Consider the following 27,756-nt stretch of genomic DNA (forward strand, 5'->3'; position numbering starts at 1 on the left):
GGCTGCAATGGGCGCGTGCGCGCGAGGTCTAAAGCGCGGCGCGGCCGCGCGCGCCGGGCTCGGCTCGGCTCCCGGTGAAGATGGCGCGGCTGCTGGAGAAGCTGGCGGCCGAGGACTGTCCCAGGGTAAGTGGCGGCCGCGGGCCTCGTTCCCCGTCAACCCCCTCCCCGAGCTCGGGCTGCATCAACCTGAGTGCCGAGGCCGCGGCTCAAGGCTTGGCGGGTGGCGCGGTGTCTGCGGGAAGCCCGGGCCGGCTGAGGTGGTGCGGCCCTCAGCCCCCACACTTCGCCTGTCGCTTTCTCTCCAGCTGTTTCTGGTCTCAAAAACACTTTTGTGAAGTTTGCTGTAAGTCGACGGCGTGAAAGGGCGTTTTCATCCGTACGCCCCATCCAATCAGTTGCTTAGTGTTAGGTGCCTGGTGAAAGTAAAACCATCCCTTGTAACTAAAAGCTGTCAACGATAACTTGTTCAAATGTTTATAAGATATTTTTAATCGAGACCATGGGGGAAGATTTCAGGCTTGGTAGTGACCAGTGGTTTGCAAGAGGCATTGAGCTGAAATAGACCTTCTGTTGTGAAACTATACAGCGGAGTGTTGTCTAATTAAATGGTACTATTGTAAGATAAAGGTCTCGACCCAAAACGTCGACTGTCCCCTCTACAGATGCTGTCTGACCTGCTGAGTTCCTCCAGCACCTTTGTGCGTTGTGCTATTGTAAAGCAACAAAATATTGGGAGCACTGAACAGGTCAAGCAACATTTCTGGAAAGAGAAGCAGTTAATATTTCAGGCCGAAGACATTCATCAGAATTGAGAAGACAGTTTTAAGTTGCAGAGAGGTGGTGGAGGGAAAGATAAAACAAAAGGAATATTGTTGATAGGGTGAGGCCAGGGTTGCAGATAAACTGCAGATAGAGTTATCCAGTTGATAGATGGGGGAACATGAATAAGAGAATAAAAGTTATGCAATTAGGGCAGATAGAAAGAAAGAACACCAGAGGAATGTAAAAGCAATGAAATGCAGAGCTGAAAGAAATGCCCATCATGTTAGGTTGGAAGCTCCCTCTCACCTCTTTTTACTGGCTATCTTCCCTTTACACACTCAGTCCTGATGCAGGGTCTCGACCTGAAGCGTCAACCATCCCTTTGCCTCCACAGATGCTGCTTGACCTCATCAGTTCCTCTAGCAGTGTGTTTTTTTTTTGCTCCAGATTGTAGCATCTGCACTCTTGTTTCTTCATGTCAGGAAACTTCATTGTTTTACTTATGTTTATGAAAGGCTTGATCCATTGATACCATATGATAAAACATAACAGTGAGAATCAATTTAAGCAATGTGGACAGTTTAGTCACTGTCTGCATGATAGTTGTAAAATAGTTCAAAGTTTGAAGGGATGTTAAGTTTTATGTGTGTGGGTGGGTGGGGTGGCAGTGAGATGCCAAGAAACTATGATATATGAATGGGAAGATTCTGAAGTAGTGGAACAAATGTGTTTTCTTCATTGCTTCAAGTTATAAAAGTGCAGGTCCTCATTTCAAGCTTGCTTGGAATGGACAACCTGGCTTCAGGTCCATGTTCGAAGATGTGTAAAACTTCCAGAATTCATGGTAATAAATTAAGTTAGCCCTTGGCTAATGTGGATAGTTTGCAAAGGAAATTACCGTGGATTCTGAATACTCGGACTTCCAAAAAGAATTTGAAGAAGTGCCACATAAGAGATTTGTAACAAAATATATTTTCATACATGATTTGGAAATTTCTTTCTTCATATACTTCTTGTAGCAGATGCGACATTGCAATTTCGAATGGAATTACATCGACATGGCACTGTGTATTTCTTGCATTTAAAGTTTCATATTCCTTTTCTTGAAGTTCATTCACAGGGTAATTGATGGTATTTGTGGACGATCATTTCCACGGTTTCGGGATTATGGAAGTGTTTGGAGTCTTGTAGAGTGGATGGAGGTCCTAGATGAGGCCACAGCATTCGTAAAACATGCCTGCAGCAAACATTTGTCAGATGAAGAGGTTGGTGGTAAAATATTTTGAATATGAATGAAGTCTTTTTGGTAAATCTCTGGAGTAATTTCTGCTTGATATTTCTCAGAAAAGTGTATAATGGCACATAATAATCACATTTGAAAGACTGATCAGTATTCTTATTTCATTTTGAGAAAATTGAGTCAATATTTAGGCACTCATTAATTTAAATAAGGCTCTATGCGTTCTGCTTATGTTTCGGAAGAATGCAATTTTTTAAGACAAATGTCTTTGGAAGCACTTTTGAAGTTTTCTGACAAGCATGTATTTTTCAGAGGGAGGGTTGTTAATGTTCTGTTTATTTCAAATATATTGGAAAAGGCTCTTGTGACCTTTTCAATATTTATGAACCTGATAGTGCCTGTGTTTTTTTTTAAAACAAAGGTTTTCGGGCTACTCACTAGAGACCAGTGTCTGGAATCAAACAACACAAGGCGTATAGTTTGGGAGGCCAGCGTCTGTTATTCCCAGGTTATCACTGTGGTAGCTTCTCAGGGCAGGATCCAAGTCCTGCCAATGTTTGGCAGTTTAGTTAAAGATTGACCCTCAGTCAAGAGTTCAGAAATGAAAATGTTCATCAGTCATATACAGAAGCAATTCACAATTCCTCAGGTTATGAAACAATCCTTGCCTTCAGATAGCAAGAGTTGAATACTATTCAGGACTGGGTTAAATGGTGAGTAATGTTTGTGACTGTCTCTTACAAGATGCTCCTAACCACCATCTTGACATTTAAAAATACTGCTGATGTCAAGTCACACATCAGTCTCCTGGGAAAATGGTATTATTACTTTGACAAGAGACTACTTTGGATTGTTCATCCAAGTAGTGTGAACAAAAGATCTGATCTGGTCAGAAGTTGGATGTTTTGTGGCAGCTAACTCAGCAGGTGACAACCCAAAAGCTTCCCTTCATCTAAAAGCAGAAGTTGGGAGGGTGATGAAGTACTTTTACTTGCCCAACTTTAGCAACCCTTAAAGCTCGATACCACCAACGGGATAGCTGACAACCTGTTGCTCCCTTTTAAGGTGTCTTTGACTCTGTCTCTCAGACTTGAGATTTCTGCTATTGAGAAGGACAATGGGCTCATGAGGACATCATCTGTAAAATTTTACTTTGTTGAGCAACATGCTGACTTGGAATATGTCACTTGTCTCTGTAACGGCTATTACGAGGTGCAGTGCCTACGATTGGCAACTCAATATTCCAGATTATTCAACGATCCAAAAGAATAGGCAAAGCCGGAGAAGAGGTTGGAGAGCATTATTAATCAAGGAAGGTATCAGTAAGTAGTGATATAGATTCAGTGGATTATGATGTGGTATCGGTTGTGTGAAAATAAGGAAAAGCAGGCGAAAGAAGACACAAGTGTGAGTGGTCTACAGGCCCATAAAGTGTACCCTCACGGGACATCACAGCATTAATCAGAAAATATCTAAGGCATCTAAGAAGGAAATTGCAATAATCCGTGGGTGATTTCAATCTGCGTATTGATTAGAGTCATCTTACTGGCAAGGGAACTATGAAAGAAGAATTTGTGGACTGCATCAGGGATTGTTTCTGAGAGCAACATATTATAGAACCTACCCTGGAACAGGTTATTTTGGATTTGATCATGTGTAATGAAGTAGGATTTATGAGACATTTTGAGGTACAGTGGAAAAACTTTGCATGCCATCCATACAGATCTTTTCATCACGTCAGTACATCGAGGTAGTACAAGGGAAAAGCAATAATAGAATGCAGAATATAGTGTTACTTGCAACACTGCAGAATTCTCATTATACTTTGTGAGAGAACTCCTCGAATCCAGAACCATTGTCCTTAACTTCTATCTGGGCAATTACAAAGGCATAAACAGAGAGTTGTCTGGAATAGACAGGAAAAATGGGCTAAAGGAAAGCAGTGGCAGATACTTGCACAGCTATTTCATAATGCTCAGCAGAATTTTATTCCAATCAAAAAATGGGACTTGATAAAGATAAGCTATCCATTATTAACAAAGGAAGTCAAGGGAAATAGTAAATCGAAAACTGGAGCATATGAAACAGCAAAAGCTAGTGGTAGACCAAAGAGCTGGGTATTTTTGAGGAACCAGGAACAGTGGGCTAAAAAGGTAATAAGGAGGGAGAAATTATAAGGATAAGCTGGCAAGTAACGGCAAAGAATTCTGGCAAGTAATATCAAAACAAACAGCAAGGGCACACCTGGTTACATAAAAAGAGGGTAGCTAATGTAAGAGTGGGATCCCTGGAGAGTGAGATAGGGGATTTAATAAAGGGCACCTAATTTAAATTGGTGCTTTGCAACAGTCTTCTCCCAGAAAGACCCAAGGATTACAGATGGGTTGTTTATAGACATGAGAGACTAGTGCACAAAATAAGAACTCAGGGTATTGAAGGAAGTGTGTAAAAATGGATTGAAGACTGGTTATCCTGCCTTCAATTGTTTAGTATCTGTATTAAAGTCTTGGAGAAAGGGCTGAATGCAAGATATCCAAGTTTGCTAATGAAGCTAAAATAAGTGAGAGGACATGCTGCAATGAGAATATTTGGATTGTGCAACAGGATATAGATAAGTTGAGTGACTGGGCAAAAACCTGGCAAATAGAATTTAATGTAGGGAAGTGTGAGGTCATGCACTTGAGTAGGAGGAGTCAAAAGGCAGACTATTATCTGAATGGAGAGGTACTGCAAATGAGTGTACAGAGGGACCTAGGTTTTTTTGTGTATAAGTCGCAAAAAATTAGTGGGTAATTAGGAAAGCAAATGGTATTTGGCCTTTAAAAATAGCAAAATATGTTACATTTGTACAGGGTGTTAGTGAGGCTGCACTTAGAACACTACAGTTTTGGTTCCCTTTTTCAAGAAAGAATATATTAGCATTGGCAGTGGCTCAGAAGAGAGATACTGGGCTGATTCCCTGGGCTAATTCCTGGGAGGAGAGGTTTGTTCTGTCATGAATGACTAAAAAGTTTAAACCTGCATTCTTTGGAATTTAGAAGAATGGAGGGTAGTCTTATTGTCATATGCAAGAACCTAATGGAGCAGGACAAGGTAGATGTTCAGGTGTTTCCACTCGTGGTAGAGTCTTGAATGAAGGGACATGGTTTAGAACTGATTGTGTAGGAATTTCTCCTTATAGAAAGTGGTGAATCTCTGGAATTCTCTACCCCAAGTATTGAGGAGGCTAGAACAGTAGAGTTATTTAAAGAAAAGTAGATTTGAAAGATCAGTGAATTGAGGGCTATGTGGAACTGGCACAGAAGAGGAATTGAGCTTGGGGCAGATCAGCAATAGTCATATTGAATGGTGAGGCAGCCTTAAGGAGCCCGGTGGCCTACTCCAATTTTCTTGTGTTCTTGTCACTGCAAGAGTTCCAACACACGCACACACTGCATGTTCCATAAATGGAGCTTATCACTTTCCCAAGGACAATGACAATAAGGAAGGTCCATGTTAATGATTTCCTGGGCAATTCATTATCTGGAAAAATAGAATGTATAAGTATAAAACCAGAGGAATTTCCAGCACAGGAAGCAGGTTTAAGACCCTCTGTTCTTGCCAGGTCAATGCTGAAACAATCCCAAATCATTTCTGTTGGCTTTCTGTCACTCCATAGTCTTGCCTTTCCTCCTTTTAGTATTGAACTGTTGGATAACTAATATGTCAGGGGGATTAAAACTTTGCTTTAACAGTAAAGTAATTAATTTCAATTCTGACAGATAGCGAAAATAATTTAAGTCATTAAAACATTTTTAGGAACTAGTGAATCATTCAATCATAGCTGTGAGCTTATGGGTAAAATAAAGCAGTCATTTTTAGAAAATATTCTATATGCATTCTGAAATGTACTGTTGATCAAAGGTGCATTTTGTAATATAGGTTGGAATTTTATTTTTATGTAAGGTTCAACAACTACTGGATGGACTGAGTGCATCCCATCAAGAAGCAATACTTAGATGTTTAAAAGCGAGAAAGGATGAGCTCAGACGGGCATTAATCGAGAAAACCAATAGCGTGTCTTCTGCTCAGCTACAGGATTTTGATTGGCAACTGAAGGTATAGCAATAAATGTGGACTGTTTGTTGGGTTACTATATGATCAATATTTTTAAGCAAAGATTCCTTTTCCATTGCTGAAATAATGTTATAGAGTCGTTCAGCATGCAATTGGGTCCTTTGGCTCATCATGTCTGCTGGCCATGAAGTACCTTGAATACAATTTTTGAACACTCGGCCCCTGGCCTTCTATACTATGAGGTCTCGATGCTTATCTAAATACTTCTTAAATGTTTTGAGAGTACATGCCATCACCACTTGCTCAGGTAGTGCAGTCCAGATATTGACCACTCTTGGAGAGAAAAAATATTCCTCAAATCCCCTCTAAATCTTCTATTCCTTACCTTAAAATCATGCCCTCTGGTTGTTGACACCTTTGCTAAGGGGCAAGGTTTTCACTATTTACTGTATCTATGCTGCTCATAATTTTGGAAAACTAAGTGAGGTTCCCCCCTTAGCTTTCTCTGCTCCAAGGGAAACAAAACCAGGTTATCCAATCTCTCCTCATAACTGAAACACTCCATCCCAGGCAATGTTCTGGTGAATCTCTTCTGCAACCCATCCAGTGCAGTCACTTCCTCCTGGTACTGGGATGACCAGAACTGCACACAGTACTCCAGCCGTGTCCTAATGACAGGTGACCTGTGTTATGGCTGTTTGGGTAACAGAAATCTGTCTTTACAGAGTTCACAAATCACTATCCAAAAATTTGAGAGAAGGAATAAAATTTGCTCTCATGGTATTTATGTGAGGGGGAAAAGAGTAAATAAATAAACAACATTGTTTTCAATTTGTGTTTCATGCACAGTTGACTTGATTTTGCATTACGGAAAATCAGAATACAGACTGTTTTCTAGAAACGCAACCCTCCTGTAATGTGGAGGTCTCCTGTAATGTTTTGTATTGTTGTACTTTAACCTCCCTGTTCTTGTACTCTCCTCTAGATGATGAAGGCAAATCACCTTATCTACCTGTGCTGTTGCCTTTAGGGATCCTTTGACTTGTGCACTGTCCCTCTGTTCCTTAATACTCCCGAGGCCCTACCATTCATTTTGTGTATCTTACCTTTTGGGAGGACCAACAAGGATACACCTCAGATTTTTCAGGATTAAATTCTATCTGCCCTTTCCTCATTTATCAACTGATAAATACTTCTGTAGCTAAAGACTACCCTCCTCACAATCAACAACACTACCAATCTTTGTGTCATCTGCAGACTTGCCAATCATAAGTCTTACATCTACATCCAGATTGTTAATATATATAAAACAAACATCTAGGATCCCAACACTGACCACTGTGGTACACCACTAGTCACAGGCTTCGTCACACAAATAACTCTTGACCATCACCCTCTGCCTCCCATCGCCAAGCCAATTCCAGATCTGAATCACCAGAGTGGTGATGCATGTCAGATACAAGGTTAGAGGGGAGACACAAAGACAAATAAACCAATCATAAATTGGTAACTTTATTAGTAAACTCACTGGTTACGAATTAGTGCTGACAGATCTATACTGAGCTGATCCTGAACATCTTATATCCTTTTTTTTTTGAACAGTTGAAAGGAACTTAAAATAAGCTAATCATGGTAGGTTACCAATCAGTTTGGATGGCAGGGAAGTGAACTGGGAATTTTACAAAACTGAGAATATTTTAATATATCTGAATAAGCTCAATAGTGCAACTATGGCAAAATGGCTTATGAGAAAAAATTTGCTGGGTACATCATTAAAATTTGAAGGTGAGGCTATGATTTTAATTGTCACGGGAGAATGGGAACTGAAAATATTCGTATTAAAGATGGAAAGGTGCCAGCTGCATTGCTTGACTTTATATAAGAACATAAGAAATAGGAGCAGGAATAGGCCATCTGGCCTGTCAGGCCTGCTCTGCCATTCAATAAGATCATGGCTGATCTGGCTGTGGACTCAGATCCACCTACCTGCCTTTTCCCCATTACCCTTAATTCCTCTACTATGCAAAAATCTATCTAACAGTGTCGTAAATATATTTAATGAAGTAGCCTCCAATGCTTCCCTGGGCAGAGAATTCCACAGATTCACTACTCTCTGGGAAAAGCTGTTTCTCCTCACCTCCGTCCCAAATATATTCCCCCGAATTTTGAGGCTCTGTCCCCTGGTTCTAGTCTTGCCTACCAGTGGAAACAACCTTCCTGCCTCTATCTTATGTATCCCTTTCATAATATTATGTTTCTATAAGATCCCCTCTCATTCTTCTGAATTCCAGCGAGTATAGTCCCAGGTGACTTAGTCTCTCCTCATAGGCTAACCCCCTCATCTCTGGAATCAACTTGGTGAACCTCCTCTGCACTGCCTTCAAAGCCAATATATCCTTCCTCAAGTAAGGAGACTGGAACTGCAGGCAGTACTCCAAGTGTGGCTTCACCAGTACCCTCTACAGTTGCAGCATAACCTCCCTTGAGTGAACCAACAGGATTTTTATTGCAGAGAATTTTTTTTTTAAAACATTTATTTTGAATTTGTGCCAATGTACCTTAGTTCAGAACTCAATGAGCTGTGCAGCATGGGGTTGATAATTGCAATCACAATTGACTGATCTTCTCCAGGCGAGGTATGGTAAGTTATTATTGTGTCTGCAAGACGGTAGAAACACCATGGGGGCTGGAGTATATCTATAGTTTGGAAAAAATGAAGTTTGTAATCAGTTAAACATATTCCTGAAGATAACTTCAGTTCAAATGTTTATCTCATTTCAAGTGACATGAATGAATTAGAATAAAATCAAAAGCAACTTATCTACTTCTGTATTAAGATTTTAAACGTTTAACTAATATAACATGATAGTGAAGTTTGTTTTTTATTTAGCAGTAAAACAAATACAGGAACTTCCATTATATAAGCCAATAGTTCTGTAACTGACTAATCTATATGGCCCTCCTTTGTTCTATTTCCACAAGAAGATGTATTTTGTTTGGCCTTTATACTGCTGGATCTCTGTCTATATACAGGTTCTCTCTAGCTTACGAACACCCAACTTATGTACAGCCCAAATGAGCATTTGGGAGACTGGTGGGATGGATTTGCTGGCTACTGCGGGGTTTGCAGGCATCTTCTACCATGTGGGAGCTTGGTTCGCAGCCGCATTTCCAACTTGCAAACTGTTTGGGTTACAAACAGTTCTCGGGAACGGAACCCTGCTGTAACCTGGGGAATATCTGCACTCAATTAATTTTACTTAAGCAGGTCAAGTACTGAGCACACTTTGAACCTCTTTATAAGAGGCTGAATATGTTGTATGCAGAATGCAGTCAACTTGTTTACTTTTAAACATAGGGTATAGAACAGTACAGCACAGGAACAGGCCCTTCGGCCCACGATGTTGTACCAAACTAATTAAATGTCTAACTAAACTAATCCTTTTTGCCTACGCAATATCCATATCCCTCCATTCTCTGCATATTCATGTCCCTATCCAAGAGCCTCTTAAATGCCTCTATGTTATTTGCCTCCCCTACCAACCTGGCAGTGCATTCCATGCACCCACCACCCTGTTTAAAAAAAAAAGAACTTGTCCCACACATCTCCTTTGAACCTACTCCCTCTCACGTTAAATTTTTCGATCCTGGGTAAAAGGTACAGGCCGCCTATCTATCTCTGCCTCTCAATATTATAAATTTAATCAAGTCTCCCCTCAGCTTCCACCACTCCAGAGAAAACAACCCAAGTTTGTAAAACCTTTCCCTTTGCACATGCCCTCTAATCCAGGCAGCATCCTGATAAACCTTTTCTGTACTCGCTCCAAAGCCTCCACATCCTTCCTATAATGGGGTGACCAGAATTGAATGCAATACTCCAGATGCAGCCTAACCAAGGTTTTATAAAATTGCAACATAACTTCCTGACTCATTGCCTCAACTAATAAAGGCAACCATGCCATATGCCATTTTTACCACCCTATCAACCTGTGCAGCCTCTTTCAGGGAGCTATGACTTGGATCCCAAGATCCCTCTGTACATCAACACTGTCAAGGGTCCTGCCATTAACAGTCTACTGTCCCTATACATTTGATCTACAAAGTGCAATACCTCATATTTGGCTAGATTAAATGCCATCAGCCATTTCTCCGCCCATATCTGCAACTGATCTATATCCCGCTGTATCTTTTGGCAATCTTCTACACTGTCCACAGCGCCACCAATCTTTGTGTTGTCTGCAAACTTACTAACCCACCCATCACATTTTCATGCAAGTCATATATATTATAAACAGTAGAGGTCCCTCTGGAACACCACTAACCATGGATCTCCAGCCAGAGTAAGTCCCATCGACCACTACCCTCTGTCTTCTATGGGCAAGCCAATTCTGAATCCAAACAGCCAAATCACTGTGTATCCCATGCATCTTAATCTTCTGAATGAGCCTACCATTAGGGACTTTGACAAACACCTTAAAATCTACGTAGACAACATCCACAGCTCTATCTTCATTGAACACCATCATCTCTTCAAAAAAATCAAGTTAGTAAGACATGACTTGCCCTGCACAAAGCCATACTGACTGCCTCTAACTAGGCCATGGTCTTCCTCATAGCTCATAAATCCTATCCCTAAGAATCCTCTCCAGTAGCTTCCCTACCACTCACATGAGACTCACTGGTCTGAGTTAAGTACTTTGTTAATGTACAAACTATAGTCAATCCATTGAACTCAGCCAAAAGGAAAGCTAAATCTCTAGTTCATTTAGTTTTTGTTTGAATTACAGTTACCTCTTTCAAGTGACAAGATTGCTTTTCTTCAAACACCACTGCTGAACCTTGACCTCAATGTCAAGGAAAATGGAGTACTAAAACCTGTCACCATTGAGATGGACAAAGAAGAGCTGCAAACACTAATTCACTCACTGGAGGCAGCAAATAAGGTAGTTTTATGTATTTATGCCTACACATATATGTTGCTTACAGTTTTTTATTGTAATTGTCTCCAATGTGCTGATTTTCTGAATGTAGAACTCAGGTTCAATTTTTAAGATGCACAGACATAATACTTAACCCCTAGTGTTCAATTTTATGTGATTCTATTGTAAAATGTGGCAAACAAAATATTCGAGAAAATTAATCCATCATATCTTTACATGTGAGCCAGATGAGAAAGTCATCCATGTGTTACTATAACAAAACTGGATTTGTTTATCAACATCCACTGTTTTCCTGAACTCTGCCTGAATGAACCTCCTCATTGCCAGATCCCAGATTGACCAAGAAGTTTTGAACATGCTGGCTGTAGTGATTAAGAAATTAGGATCAGAGAGCAGGATCCATCGTTCATTTAAACAATCAAATTACTTTAAATTAAAACATTAAATTGGACACATTATGTTTTGTAATTTCATCTAAGTCATTAATATGGATTGTAAATACTTGAGGGCTCATCACTGATTCTCTGACACCCACTGGTAACAATTAAGTACCTTGAAACTGACCAGTTTATTCTTATTTGCTGTTGTTCTTTATCTGAATATAATGTTTGTTAACGGCACAAAACTAGCTGCAAACAGGCAATTTAGACAAGTTGAGCGAGTGGGCAAATACATGGTGGATACACTATAATGTGAATAACTGAAGTTATCAACTTTGGTAGGAAAAATAGAAAGGCAGTATTATTTAAATAGTTGATTGGGAAAGGGTTCTGGGTGTCCTCGTACACTAATCACTGAAAGCAAAAATGCAGATGCAGCAAGTAGTTTGAAATGGCATGTTGGCCTTCGGGGCAAAAGATTTTGAGAATAGTAGTGAGGAATATCTACTACAATTATACAAGACCTTGGTGAAACTGCACCTGCAGTACTGTGTGAAGTTGTGGTCTCTTTACCCAAGAAAAGATATACTTGCTATAGAGGTGGTTCAGTGAGGTTTCAACACACTTGTAAGAGGCGAGTTTGGGTCAACTGACCCTGTATTCGTTTGAGTCTAGAAGAACAAAATGTACAAAATTCTGATGGAGCAAGAAAGATTAAATAGGGGTAGAATGATTCACTGGCTGAGGAGGCCAGACTGAGGGGTTACAGACATTTAGGACTGAAATGAGGAGAAATTTCTTCTCAGAGTGGTGTTGCTGTGGAATTCTCTACCACAAAAGGCTGTGGAAATCAAGTCATTGAATATTTTTAAAGTGGATAGATTTCTAGACACAAAACAAGTGTGGGGAGAGACTGAGAATATGGTATTGAGATAGAGGATCAGCCATGATAGTATTAAATGGCAGAGCAGATCCGAATGGCCCACTCCTGCTCCTATAGTCCATGTTTCCATGCATTGGAAGGTAGCTACAGGTAAACTTTATACAGTATTTTCTTTTGTTTAAAATATCTGCAAATACATTATGCTAAGTATTAAGAATCTTTGAATATTTATGATTAATCAGTAACATTATCTGAAGTTTTGCTCATCACAAAACTTTCATGTGGTCAGAGAGAGTATAGAGGAACAGGCAAGGGTTGGAGGAACCCTCAGTGCAGCAGGAAATGTGTAGAGCGGACTGTGAAAAGACATCAGGGAGCAGCCTGACAATCCTATCACTGGAGATGAAAAGTGCATCCATAAGGGGGCTAGTCCTAAATTTCCAACTGAGTCAATTCACTACCATCTCAACAGTATTATTGTTTTTTCCTTACTACATTTGAGATGGCAGTAAATTGAGTGCCATGTACTTTCAATATGCTGTTAGATAAGAAGTTCCAGGATTCTATTGTAACATCAATGAAGGAATGGAATATTTCCAAATTATTGTGTTGTGTAATGTGGAGTAAAGATCGGAGTTTGAGTTACTGCTTGTGCCTGCATCCTTGTCCTTCTGGGTTGTCATTTGAGAGCTACTATTGACAACGTCTTGGTGATTGTTGTGTAAATCTTGTTACATAATATGTGGCAGTGGTGCAGAAAGTTTATGCTTAACACAGTAGTTGGCAGCTAAAAATATTCTTCTAAATTGTACTCTTGAAAACTATGACTAGAGGAGCATTATGTTGAAATGACGAATTTTGTGGCAAGTATTCCTAACAACTTCACATTGTTGGTTTCTCGAGATGGCATATCTCATTCAGCAGTTCTCATGGTTTAAGTTATAACTTTCAAATGAAGCATTGTGGAAAACTAAGCGTTTTTCATTTTTCTTTCCACCATTTTAATCTACAAACATGGACTTAAGTCCTGCTCTGGAATGTGTAAAGAAACAAATTCTATACAATAGCTTTGCCTGAAGTCTGAATGGGGAAAGTTCTCAAGCTATTTCTCTTTGACAGCTTTAGTTAAAATGCCAAGAGTTCAAAGCAGTTTCTGAAGTTTAGCTCTGTCATCTGTATCAGGGAACAGGAGTCTTTAAAGAAGCAGCTCCCAGGTGTAGATTGGGATCGACTTTAGAGCTGATGCTAACTGGGAGATCTGTTTAACAGAAATAAATCATTTCTGGACTTACCCATCAAGTACCCTGAGAATGTTAAAAATCATCCTTGCCTAGTCACTGTCTTAAAGTTGCTTATCAGCCTACAGTTCTAATTAGTGAGTCTGTTCAGGGCTTTTCAAGAGATGTGAGTGTGACTATAATCCTCGAAGCTTGAAGTGTGTTAGTTTGACTAGTTGCTTCTGTAGTTGATGTGGGGAGAAAATTGCATTACAAGAAAAATTATTCTTTAGTAAAGTTGAACTTATTGGACCAGATTTCATGGCCCAATTAAGTAATATTACTGCATTACATTGTTATCAGTTTATAAACTCTTCAGCATTTTGTGGCTGCTTGATGATTTGTGCCTCTCCATTGATAACCTATCAACCTTCCTGCGTGTTTTAAGAAACTTGCTGCTTTTGCATGTTAGCAGCCAACTTAAGCCTGCAGGAGGATAGGTTACAATTTATTGGTGTGTATAGTTTTTCAGTATTCAGAAGAATGTTTCCATTGAACTAGAGTCATTGAGTTGTCCAGCATAGAAATAGGTCCTTCAGCCCACTGGGTCTATGTTGATCATCATACTAATCCCACTTGCTTGTGTTCATTCCATATCCCTCTATGCCTTGCTCATTCAAGTACCTATCAAGATGCCTCTTAACTGTTACTGTTCCTGCATTAGCTTAGAATGATAACATTTGAAATTGGAGTTTCTACAAAATTGTTCTTTGGAGAATTTTAAAATGTGAAATCTTCTCTTTGTTTGCCTGAATTGGCTTTTACTCTATTTTCTTCTCTCCTGTTTCTTTCTCAATCTGTAAATATCAGTTGAGTTGTATTTATTTTGTTTACCACCGTTGCCCTTGCTGTGCCATTATAAGATCGCACTTGAGAGAAAATGTCAAGTATGCTGTGAAATGTTCTGTTCAAGAAAAATCTGCACTGTTACTTCACCGCCATATTTTGGTTGTTCTATTTCTGTTTAATAAAATTATTTGCCAGTTAAAACCTAAGAGACAGTTTAATATAGTGGCATTCTCTTGTCTTCAAAGACCAGGCCTAATCTTTGATGTTTGAAGACCAACTCGCCAATATTAGAATCAGTAATTAGAAATAATCTGGAATTCCTATTCCCTCTCAGTTCTGATGCAGGGTCTCGACTCCAAATGCCAATTTACACCTTTTGCCACCACTCATGCTGCTTGACCTGCTGAGTTCTTCCAGCATGTGGAAGCAGTGTGGAGGAACACTCTTAGCAGTGTGGAGGAACAGAGGGATCTTGGGGTCCATGTCCATGGATCCCTCAAGGTTGCCATGCAGGTCGATAGGGTTGTTAAGAAGGTGTATGGAGTGTTGGCCTTCATTAGTTGGGGTATTGAGTTCAAGAGCCATGAGGTGATGTTGCAGCTCTATAGAACTCTGGTCAGACCACACTTGGAGTATTGTATTCAGTTCTGGTCGCCTCATTATAGGAAGGATGTGGAAGCTTTAGAGAGTGTGCAGAGGAGATTTGCCAAGATGTTGCCTGGATTAGAGAGCATGTCTTATGAGGATAGGTTGAGCGAGCTAGGGCTTTTCTCTTTGGAGAGAAGGAGTATGAGAGGTGACTTGATAAAGGTGTACAAGATGATAAAAGGCATAGATCGAGTGGTCAGTCAGAGACTTTTTTCCAGGGCGACAATGGCTAACACGAGGGGACATAATTTTAACTTGATTGGAGGAAGGTATTAGGGGGATGTCAGGGGTACTTTTTTTTTTACACAGAGTGGTGAGTGCATGGAACGCACTGCCAGCAAAGGTTGTGGGGGCAGATACATTAGGGACATTTAAGAGACTTAGATAGACACATGAATGATAGAAAAATGGGGGGGCTATGTGGGAGAGGAGGGAAGGGTTAGATAGATCTTAGAGCAGGATAAAATGTCGGCACAAGATTGTGGGCCAAACAGCCTGTACTGTGCTGAAGTGTTCTATGTTCTGATAATTAGTTTTCTGGTCTTGTTGCTTTTGTATTCATTTGCTTTGACATTTTCATGTTTTGAACTTGGTGTTTAGGACTCCTATCGTGTGAAATGTTTTGGATGGGTAAGTGTTATGGGGGACAGTTTTTTGATATTAGATTCCAGGAATTTTGTACCAGTAACATGGCTCAGGTACACATCAAAAGTTCTGTGTATTCAGAAAAGAGGAGAGAATTCTTGTGTGTCTTGGCAAATATAGCTTTCTTGGACATTTCTGTTCCTATAACCAATTTAATAAATAGTGAAATTTGCTGCATCTCCCCAACAATTTTTTTGTGTAGTATTTCAGTGTAAGATTCATTCACATCTACTTTGAGTATTATTGTTCCAGCTGTTGCTGTTAGTCAAAATGCTGTGTTGAAATCTCTTTATTGTTACTTGAATATAATTAGGCTCTAAATTAATAAGCAGCTGATTTTGTAGTTTTGTGGGTTAACCACTGTGTCAGTTTAAAAGGCCTGTTTTAAAAGCCATCCTCTAGAGAACTTCTGGGCAATGCAGCTATGGCACAATCTTCTGTTGCATTCTTTGTGATTGAAGGTGACTTGCTTCCTCAAGTCTGTGGATTCTGAGGTAGTTAATGAGGCCAATGTGGGATGGCACAGTAGGAGTATATTAACTACAATTCAAATACAGCAAGTAAACATTAAAACTGATTAAATCTTTCAAGTTTATCAAAGCTTATTTTTACAATAATACTCTGTCCTAGAGCCATACTGTACTGTAAATATGTTTTGCAAATCCTTGCAAATGGACAAGTGCAGTTTTGACCATTGCAAGGAAACTGGAAGTGCTACAGGCGGCACTACAGGTAGCACAGTAGCATAGCAGTTAGTGCGACGCTATTACAGCGCCAGCAATCGGGGTTCAATTCCCGTTGCTGTCTGTAAGGAGTTTGTACGTTCTCCCGTGTCTGCGTGGGTTTCCTCTGGGTGCTCCGGTTTCCTCCCACATTCCAAAGACGTACGGGTAGGTTAATATGGGTTTAAAAATGGGCGGCGCAGACTCGTTGGGCCGGAAGGGCCTGTTACCACGCTGTAAATAAAAAAAGATTTAAATTAAAAAAAAGAAACTAAAAAGAGGTACCATGGTAAAACAGCTCTAACAGACAAACATGACTTGTGTATTTTAATAAACATTAAAGTTCAGTGCAACATTTCTGATGCCTTGTGTTTCTTCTTATCCTTTACATTATCCATGGAGGTGCTCCTATCCATTACCCTGGATAATCAAAGGACAACTACATGTAGATTGATACTACAGAGCAATGTGAGAAATCTGCACACAACAGTGCAGTCTTTCGGATGAGACATTAAATCAAGACACCTTCTTAAGATCAGTATTAAAGATGCCTTTCTATTAATTTGAAGTGCAAGAAAGTTATTGCATTTAAAACAGATTATTTCATTGTTATCACAATTGATCTTTATGGGAATATGCTGCTTGCAAATTCAGTGCCATATATGCTACCCCTACTTCTTGGCCAGTCTCTCGGGATTGAGGATGATTTCCACTCCAGTTTTGTAGCTTCAGAGATGACACATGAGGCCAATATGCAAGTCACAGACTCCTACAGATGGGACAGTGGAGTGGGTGGGTAGCTTGTCAGCTTTGTGCAGTCATGGATCAGAGATTCCCATGAGCAAGTGGGAATCTTGTATTTCTTTAAGGAGTTTTTGAGTACATCCTTTAGTCTTTTCCTTAGTAATCTCTATCTCTTCCTTTGATCGAGCTCAGAGTGTCTGTTTCATGATTTTGGTGTCATTGTATGCGAACACTGTGGCCTGCCCAGTATAGCCAACTGTGTGTAGCCAGGGCCTCAGTATTGGAATTGGTTTATTATTCACTTGTACCGAGATGCATTGAAGAACTTGTCTTGCATACCGTTCATACAGATCAATTCATTGCACAGTGCATTGAGGTAGTACAAGGTAAAGCAATACAGCATGCAGAGTAAGGTATCACAGCTACAGAGAAAGTGCAGTGTAGGTAGACAATAAGGTGCAAGGTCATAACGAGGTAGATTATGAAGTCAAGAGTCCATTTTATTGTACTAGGGGACCATTTAATAGTCTTATAACAGCGGGATAGAAGCTGTCCTTGAGCCTGGTGGTATGTGCTTTCAGGCTTTTGTATCTTCAGCCTGATGGGATAAGGGAGAAGAGAGAATGTCCTGGGTGGGTAGGGTTTTTGAGTATGCTGGCTGTTTTACCGAGGCAGCAAGAAGTATCGACAGAGTCATTGGAGGGGAAGCTGGTTTCTGTGATGCACTGAGCTGTATCCACAACTCTCTACAGTTTCTTGTGGTCCCGGGCAGAGTAGTTGCAATACCAAGCTGTGATGCATCCAGATAGTATGCTTTCTATGGTGCATTGATAAAAGTTGGTGAGTGTCAAAGGGGGCATGCTAACTTTCTTTAGCCTCCTGAGGAAGTAGAGGGACTGGTGAGCTTTCTTGACCATGGTGTCCATGTGTTTGGACCAGGACAGGCTATTGGTGATGTTCACTCCAAGGAACTTGAAGCTCTCAACCCTCTCGACCTCAGCACTGTTGATGTAGACGGGTGCATGTGCACCGCCCCCCTTCCTGAAGTCAATGACTGGCTCTTTTGCTTTGCCGATATTGAGAGAAAGATTGCTGTAATGACACCATGTTACTGAGCTCTCTATCTCCTTCCTGTACGCTGACTCATTGTTATTTGAGATACGGCCCACTACGGCGGTATCATCTGCAAGCTTGTAGATTGAGTTAGAGCAGAATCTGGCTACGCAGTCGTGAGTGTATAGGGAGTAGAGTAGAGAGTTGAGGACACAGCCTTGTGGGGCACCAGTGTTGAGAATAATCGTGCCAGGAGTATTGCTGCGTGGGGATGTTGGAATGACAAATAGCCTGCAGGAGTGGAGTTTTCAGAACTAATAGGAAGCAGTTCAAACTATGGCAACTACACTCTAGACCCAACTCTCCCATTGTTCTGTAGGCAAACTGCAGCATATGGGCCATGCATTTGCAAATTATGCAAGAACAAAAATCCTGAACTTGCTGTCAGCTTCACTGACTAATGATGGTGAATATCAGTAGTTCTGCCTTCAATACTACAGCAAAATACTCATGTTAATTCCATCAATCTAGACTATATTCAAACTTGAATGTTGGAGATAGAAGTACATTGCTCTGATCCATTGCATTTCCAGTGCCTTCCCAGTTCTCTTTGATACACTTTCTCTCTTCCATTTCTTTTGTACAATTTTTTTGTGAAACAATTAATGTTCAAGACATAAATTTTCTATGTTTTATCAGTATTTTAATTCTAAATTTGGGATCGCTGTTAACATTTTTAGCATTTGCCTTGCTTGGAATATGTCACTACTTTCATCATTTGGATGTTGATAAAATTAAATGGCTTCGCTGTTAATACCAAAGCCTTGTGTATGAAAGACAGCTCTATTAATTTCACAGATGTTGACTGTGTATCTAGAATGCTATTTAACGGTTATGATTAGTATTAAAGATGCACTAATAACAGACCTCACTCGGAAGCTGTTTTGGATGCTTTACAAATGCTTGATAGATTATTGACCTGAAAAACCTAGTTTAAATCACATAACCCACTGCCAAAGCATTAATAATTTGTCATTCTGCTATGTGTTACTAATTGCATCTGGCACGTGCGGTTCTTCCAGTGGGAAAAGTGGGCCTGTTACATAAATACTGCACGTATGTGTTCCTGTCAGTCCAACTTTGATGACATAAATCCTATTTTTAGGGTGCTGCACAACCATAATTTCCTCAGTACATCTGTACATTCCTATTTAAGATAGAGATTAATATTTCATAGTTACATTTGCATATTGTTTTTAGCTAAAAATAATATTGATCTGAGAGAAGTACTAATTCATTAGTTCTGAACTGAATTGCTGATTTTAGTATGGACTAAATTAGGATATTGTTTCCCTTGGGACAAAAGATGGTTCCATTTTTTAGTATGAAAATCCATCGTGCCAGAAACAAAATATTGAATTATTTTAAATGCCTCACTAATCCTGGTGTGTGTGTGTGTGTGTATATAAGTGCAAGCATGCATGTGTGTGTTCCTGAACAGCAGGCTCAGTTGTAGAATACAGAATAACTTTCTACTTTCAAGGAACAGATTGTATACCTTGGTATCATGAATACTGTACATTTTGAAATGTGGTTTAAGTCTGTACATCACCATAACTAGAAGCTTTAAACTGAGATATCTTACTGCATCAATATCTGTGTCCCATATTGGCCATTTCTGAGCTCTTCTTGACATTCTGCACAGCCTTAAAAAATGGATTGAATCTTCAATTAATTTAGAATATTTGCTATTATAATTTTAAAGTTCTCTGGTATTGAAGTTGTCCTCTTTTTAAATTGTGTAATCTTGTAAACTGGTGTTGCTGGACCTAAAAGTTTTGGAAAAATTGTGTTAACATTTTATTTGCTTTTATTTTCAGTTTGTTATTGAAATATTTCTTTGCAACTTTGGTGAATGAATAATTCCAGTTTTTACTATACAAGTGTGCTATTTATTCAGTAATGGCATGTCACAGACATTCTTTCCTGCTTCCTTTATGTTCCTCATGTGCCATGTCCAATTTCAGCTGCTTAAACCTTGTGTATGATTCCTTTTTCTTTCTGACTAAATTTACATCTCTCGTCATCCAAGGTTCCAAGCTTCTTTCTTTACAGGAATATACTGGTCCTGAACTCTAACCAGCTGGCCTTTAAGCAAATCCCAAGTCAGATGTGGACTTACCCACTAACAGCCGCCCTCAATCTACTCTCCCCAGCTCTTGCCTAATACAGTTGTAATTAACCTCCTTCTTCCCCCTCCAAGTTAGCACTTTACTCCCCGAGACCAGTCTCATCCTTATCCATAACTATCTGAAAACCTGCGGAGTTATGATCACTGTTCCAAACTGCTGCATTCATATTTACCATCAGACACTACAAAGGAACCGTCGTCTATTTCAGTCTTGTAGGTGCTGGCCTTGGCTCATTGGTAACTTGCTCACCTTTAAGTCAAAAACTTGTGGGTTTATTCCCAAGTCCAGAACATGAGCACATTATCTTGGCCAGCATTCCAGTACAGTGGTGAAGAAGTATGGCACTGTCTTTTGGATGGAAAAACTAAATAGAAATCCTATCAGATCTATGCCAAAACTAAATTATGACTGCGCCAATGAAAAAGGCAGTGGCCTGACCAGCAATTTATTCCTTAACTGATTTTGAAAATGACTTAATTAGTTATTGATCTATTGGCTGACTGTTAGACTCTGTATGTCTCCTCATAACAGCAAACATGCTTTAAATGTGATTCATATGCTATGAAGCACTTGCGGTGTCCTGAATGGTGAAAAGTACTCAATACAGTACTCAATTATTTAATCTGGCACACTTGGGACTTTGGTGCTGAACTAGCAGATTTTCCATACTGTTGGATGTTATTCCAATTATTTTTATAATATTTTTACTTCAGTTTTATTTTGGATGTAATAAATGATGTAATTGTGATAAGTGGTGTAATAAATTCTCCAATGAACCCTTTAAGTTTCAAAGGAGTGCGGGAAATAGAATCAGATGAGTTTGAAGGGAGTGTGGGAACTTGGGCCCAGGTAAGTTTGAAGAGAACATGGGAATCGTGTTCACAGTGAGCTAGAAAGCACTGAAAGAACTAGGGCTGTGGTGACTTGGAAGGCAACATGGGAACTGGGGTCCAGGTGAGTTAGAGGACATTTCAGGAAGGGGGGTGTCTGGTAGGCTGGAAGGTATCACATGAACAGGGGCCCCAGTGAGTTAGAAGTTAAGTCAGGAAGGGGGGACTGCAGGAAGTGGTGACCCAGGTGTCAAACCATCATGATCTCCAAACGATTGGATAGTGTACTATTGGAATTTTACTGAAGTGCAAGGTTGGCATTAATAAGATAGGATTAGAACCATTAACAAAAGATTATTTCAAATCATTTTTTGTTTTAATATCTATTATTATCAGAGACAATATAATTTAATTGGAATATGTTCAGGGAAACCCCCAGCTAAGCAGAGGGAACTACCTTGTGGATTGAGATAGAGTTCCCCAAGTCCTCGCCTTTTGCCCTACAAGCCTCTGCATCCAGCACGTCATCCTTTCTCAGTTCTGTGAGATCCCACCACTAGCCACCTCTCCTCCCCACCCTTTTTTTTGCCTTCCTCAGGGACCACTCCCTCTGTGACTCTCTGGTCTGCTCATCCTTCCCCACTTGCCCCTCTCCGACCCCTGATACTTTCCCCTGCAATTACAGGAGGTGCAACACTTGTTCTTGCACCTCTTCCCTCGCCACCATCCAGGGATCTAAACGGCCCTTCCAGGTGAGGCTGAGATTCACGTGCACCTCCTCCAAACACGTCTACTGCATCTAGTGCTCCTGAAGTAGCCTCGTTTACATTGGCAGCACCAAGCGCAGACTAGGTGACTGATTTGCAGAGGGTCTGTTCTGTCCACAATAGCCATTCCGGGATCCTGTTGCGTGCCATTTCAACTCCCCTTCCCACTCCAACCTGTACATCCACGCATGCCAACTCCTGATCCACCTCAGATCCTCCCATGTGTGTCCCCTTTTCCCATACTCACCCTCCTTGTTCCATCCACCTACTACCACACATTACCCACCGGGCACCCCGTTTCCCATCTAGTTCCATCTGCCCTTCCCATTATCATCTTGCTTATCAGATTCCAGCACTGGTAGCCCTTTGTGCTCCTCCTTATTACCCTTCAGTAGCTGTCTCCACCTTCACCCTTCCCTCCACTTGGCTCCATCTGTCTTTGTCGTCTGCTAACACCTGTCATCCACTTGCCTCTTGCCTCCCATCTCCATTCCTCACCCTCCCCTGTGTGGCTCCATATGTCTGTCACTCTTCACCCCTTACTCGGTCCATGTCTGGCCCTTGTCTCACCATTCCCCTTTCCTCTTTTTATATGAGCTATTTTCCCTCTCCACTCTCAGTCCTGCTACAGGGTTCCTAACCATAATGTTGACAATTCCTTTCTCTCCTCACCACCCTCCCACCCGCCCCCCCCCCCCCCCCCCCCCCCAACCACCCCAAACACATGCCGCTTGACTCAGAATTACTTTAGTAGATTGTTTGTTGTTCTGTCTTTAAGATTCTTTGTTTTAAGCTTTCATGAGTAGGATCTAAAGCATTTGTTGTAATCAGTAAGATTTTGAATAGGTTAAAATGCTGAAAGCCTTTATTAACCTCTCTTCAGTTCTCAGCAGTAGACATTTCAGACATGGGAGGAGATAAAAGGTGGAATGATTTATGCCATAAGCCTTGAATGGGTTGCTACGGGGTCAGAACCTATATTGTCCATTCCTTATGAAAGGATTTTTCTCAAGGTGCATTTCCAGAAGTCAGTTGGTGTATTGTTTAGTGAAAACCTGATGTGAAAAAAAAATCAAACTTTTGTTATTACTTTAGCTGATTGCATTTTTGTTTTAGGATGTCATGAAATTTCACAAAATTAGTAGTCTGTCTATTTTCCTTCTAATGCTTTTATCACTTGAGAGCTTGCAGAGACTCAATTTGCTGTGGCTTATCATGTGTGAAAATCATCCCAAACCAAATTAATGTTCACTTTGTCATTTTTGGAGAAGCTTTTTTAACTTTTCTAGAGTGGGATTAATGTATATTTGAAATAATATCTAATACTAGCTGTATCTTATTTTTATGGTGTACCTTCATGAGGGGAAAAAATTGGGTAAACAGAATGTGGAGATGTTAAGTTCAGTCTGAAATGAATTTGGTACGGAATGATATATTGGGCAGGGGAATACAAATATTTATGCTGCAAAAATTGAACAGAATTAACATTTGATGTTTGCCAGAACAGAAAATGTTAAAGTTTATATTGCTTCTGACAATATTTTTGACTTGTGGTTTTTAGGAAATGTGTGACATTGATCTAGGGTGAATTGCTTTCAAATTTTTATTACTCTACCTGGGGTCCCTGCAAGTTCAATCCTGTCGCAAACCAGTACAGGATTCAATTTTACAATGGAAATTGATGCCCCTTCATTAAATAGGTACCAAGTGAAATACAGACAGGTGAGGGTAAGATTGTGTAGCCAGGCACAAACCATTTGCTGTATCACCAACTAGCTTTACTTAAAGTCTTTCAGCAATTGATTCAAAATACATTTTATCAGCTTTTGTGGTGCACAGACACACAAAAATTAATGAATATGGCCAAAAACTGCACATCCTTCTCATCGTGAACAGCTTTATATCGGTGAGCTTCCTGAAAAAAAAGAAATATAATAGCATGCAGTAAAGTTAACATAGAAATTGCTTGACACACACTCTATAACATTTTGGTTTTAAATGTACTGAATTCTCTCTTGACAGGTTGTCCTACAAATAAAATGACTGAACATGGCCATCAGCATCTATTCCCATGGAGACTGAGAACTACTTTGAACTTTGCACTGATAATGAAATGAAAGAAGATCAAATTCATGAACAAGAAATTATCAAGCCTGGAGAACTTCCAATATCTTGACGAATACCTGCTTTGTTTTTTTAAAGCACTTGTTAACTTTCTGAAACTCAAAGTATGTTGGTCTTGGCCAGTATTGGTTCAATAATTGGCCACAACAATAGCAATGTACAGTAAAACTATATTTGCAACTAAAGTTTGTGCTTTGTTTCCTGACTGAGCTGCAGCTGTTTTATATATTCTTTACCTAACTCAAGAAGGCCTCTAGAAGAAGGTATAACTAAGAAGAAAAATACATCTAAGGTTGTTGTCTTAGATTTCACTCATAGTTCAGAAGAGGGATTTGACATCTGGTCTGATGGAAAACTGGATCTTCAGCACTTGAATGTGTTATCTAGCAACCATGTCATTTAACATAGTCCTCAGTTGATTGTCAAGTGATTAGCTTTTGAGCTGGGAAAGAAAATATGTGAAAACAGGGCAAAGCATCCAGAAAAGCTGCATTATATGCACATTCAGTATTCCATTTTATAAGATATTTTACCTACTTCTCACCTATGTACTTTCAGTCATTTGTTTCATTAATATTGTTATGGGTGTTTGTAAATTCCTTTAAATATTCTGACCTAACTTTGAAATAATGGCTCAGATTTTGCTAGTAAATGTTGGCAGAATTTGATCTTTCTGGGATTATCTCAGGTCCTGTGTCAAGTTAGGCGTGATGTAGGGTCCATGACCCTGGCAGTTGTGGAGAAGAAAGCCAAAGACAAGATGTTAAATATTTTGTTAAATGTTTTTAATTTTAAGGACTTGGTAATATTTTATAAATTTTTTAAATGTAACCATTTGTTTCATTCCTATAGTTTTTAAATTGCTTTTCTAGCTGTCAAAACTTTGAGGGGTGGGGCTTCAGTACATTATTTAAGGCCTTGTTGTTCTTCAAGCCCTGCCTCAGGAGGCCAGGGCACTTCAGAAAGGTTGGTCTTTCAGATTGGGTAAATTCAGGTGTGGGACGACTGGAAGGTGATTCTTGGCAGTGGCCTAAGTGCCAATTAGAATTGGTCCATTGCAATTGGAGCCTTGAACACTACTGCCACCCAGAGGTTACTGAAAGAGATGGTTTATGCCCTGAGTCTGAGAAACCATGGTAACCCTGATCTTTGTGCAGACAATTAGGAAATACAGGAATCTTCAGGAAATCAGTGGCTATAGATATTTTAAAATCTGGTTTGAATTTCCCACAATTCAACGGTACTCAAATTTTTTGGAGATTGAAAACACTAAACGATATAGTTTTGCTTTGTGTTTAAAAGATGCTCTTAATTGAGGAATCCCATTTTGATGCTCTCCCTGATGTTGCCTCTGTTGCTTGCTCTTGATGTCTATTCAGTTCATCAAAGCTCAATCTTCAGCTGCTGTCCTGCAAGAACCCCGGTGCCCTTTTAAACAAATGAGAAGCTGCTGAATTTTGATGGGTATGCAAATCTATACAAATATTTTCACTTGTCTTATATGAATATCAAATAAGTGAGGGCTTTGAAAAGAAAATGGTGACGTAGATGATAAATCTTGTAGAAAGAGGAATACATTGTTGGAATCCTATTGTCTTTAATTGGGAACTATTTACAGGATAAAACCATGACTTGAGAGTATCCTAACATTTCAGTAAACTTGGATCTTTTCATAAGGCATATGTTCACATCTGGGTGTATTAATAATAAAATTGGTTTAGAAGATTAAATAAAGAAGCTGTTTCTAGCTTGTTAGTATTTCAAATCTTATTTTCTCTTTCTAAGGGCAAATGGGAAATTTTACATGCTAGGATTTGCCAGTATCCTGGTGGGCAGCATTGCTCTTTCACTGCCTTTGTTCACAGTTATGCCCTTCTGATTAAATAATGCCACTGAAGTATTGACAGTTCCTAAATTCCAAAGAAAAGATTTATTTTGGGTGAACTATCCTATAAGCCAGAACTCAGTTCTTGTATAAGAGGTAAAAACAGGAAATGCTGGAAAGACTCTGCAGGTCAGGCAACATCGATGGGGAGAGAAACACAAGTTAAAGTTTCAGCTTGCAGTCTCATGTATAAGAGACTTGCCACCTTATAATTGTTTCCTATGCTGTCCAGAGAAGACACATATGGATATTTTTAACTTGACGTGGTTCTATTCATCCAAACAGAGTATCCTGTATACCACAGTCTAAATTTTGCCTTTTCCATTGGTTCCGGTCTGAAAATGGTTGAACTTGTGTATATATTTTGAGAATTGAGCATTGCACAGCAATCCCATGTTCACACTTCTAGTGTTTGTCATCCTGTTCAATAAAGATTTTAAAAGAAAATGAAAGCATGACATGTTTTAAATATCATTGGAATATTTTAATACCATTTTAAAATTTTTATCTCAATGTTTGATACAGTGATCTTAACATCAAAAGCAAACCTGTCTAGTGAGTTTTCTACATGATAGGGGCCAGGCAGCCTTGGAAATTTTGCTTATCAAACTATGTACCTGCTAACTCAAGAGGTTGGGAATTAAACCTGGAACAAACCAAATATTATTATGTAATTTGTTTTGGTGATATTAACATTTTGGGTTTAATATAATTTCAATTAATTTGCGATGGTATGATGCTAAAAGGGACAAAAGTATCTTCATTTTTTTTCAACAGAAGCTGTAAATCAGAATTCTAGCACTGAAAAGATTTGTGGTAACTTATCTAAGTGTAAAAAAAAATTCCATGAAGAAAAGGTGATTGATTTGGACAAGAGCTAGCTTACTGAATAATTCTATTTCTTGTAATAAATTCTGTGCCCAGTTAGCTGCTGCGATATTGAAAGTGGCAGAAACTGGATGAAAAGACACACAAAATTGCTTGGGTTATCTGTGCCGGCATTGCATTTATAATTTTAACTTGCTCTATAGTGCAGGCAGCAAATATACTTGGTCAGTGGCAATTCAGATTAAAACGGTTGCTCTTTTGTATGTTTTAATGGAAGAACAGAGTCAGTGTTGATGCACATGTAAAACTGTAGTTGGAGCCTTCAAAATAAAGAGTATTGTTGGTAAATGTGGAAAATTAGCCTTCGTTTTAACAGGACACAGAGAAGTAATTGGGGTAACTATCCAGTCATAAGCTGCTGTGCTCTTCATGACCTTCCTACTAATCAAGAAATGCATTCCAATGATTTGCAGTTGAATTAAAATTATCTTGCTGCCGAATGTTGTTACTTATTAATGCATTTGAAATATATTCTTCTGTTTTTTTTTTAAGCTAAATGTACAATAAAATCCTAAAATCTTTATAATCTATCCAGGCAGAAGAGGGTTGAATTTTGGTCGAGGCCGACCAATATCTGCCACTGTAGCTTTGATGAAAAGACAGGGGAAATCTGGCAGAAATGCTGCAAAGGAATTCACATAAATTAGTACTTTCTAAAGTTAGTTACTTTCTAAAAATTAGTTACTTTCTAAACTTTTTAAATGACTTTGCACCAAAGACATTGTTATTTCTAACTCTATATGTTGGAAGCACTTTAAAATGTGAAAAATTTAAAGAATATAAAAAAATTTGCACCTAAGCTTTATGCTTTAGACATCTGAAAGTATTTCAAAGGCAATTTAAAAACTTTTGAAGTCTGGTAGCTGTGCAGTGCAGGAAATCTAGTAGCCAATTTACACTTAAACATGCAGATAAATGATCTGTTTTAG

The 27,756-nt window shown here is 39.4% G+C and overlaps 1 protein-coding gene across 1 annotated transcript; it reads left to right on the forward strand.

Moving 5' to 3' along the window:
* commd8 (COMM domain containing 8) lies at positions 1 to 27,115 on the forward strand. Its single transcript, XM_052039982.1, has 5 exons — positions 1 to 125; positions 1,874 to 2,029; positions 5,950 to 6,102; positions 10,848 to 11,003; positions 23,953 to 27,115. The coding sequence occupies exons 1-5, from the start codon at positions 81 to 83 to the stop codon at positions 23,971 to 23,973; spliced, it is 531 nt and encodes a 176-aa protein (XP_051895942.1). The 5' UTR covers positions 1 to 80; the 3' UTR covers positions 23,974 to 27,115.
* The last annotated feature ends 641 nt before the right edge of the window (positions 27,116 to 27,756 follow it).

This window comes from Pristis pectinata, chromosome 2, assembly GCF_009764475.1.
Source record: "Pristis pectinata isolate sPriPec2 chromosome 2, sPriPec2.1.pri, whole genome shotgun sequence".
Taxonomy (NCBI): domain Eukaryota; kingdom Metazoa; phylum Chordata; class Chondrichthyes; order Rhinopristiformes; family Pristidae; genus Pristis; species Pristis pectinata.

Bases quoted from the DNA above. Each gene is read 5' to 3' on its own strand.
- commd8 (XM_052039982.1), top strand. From the start codon at position 81: ATGGCGCGGCTGCTGGAGAAGCTGGCGGCCGAGGACTGTCCCAGG. The intron at 6,103-10,847 runs GTATAGCAATAA...TTTGAATTACAG, and splicing joins ATTTTGATTGGCAACTGAAG to TTACCTCTTTCAAGTGACAA. The intron at 11,004-23,952 runs GTAGTTTTATGT...CTCTCTTGACAG, and splicing joins CACTGGAGGCAGCAAATAAG to GTTGTCCTACAAATAAAATG.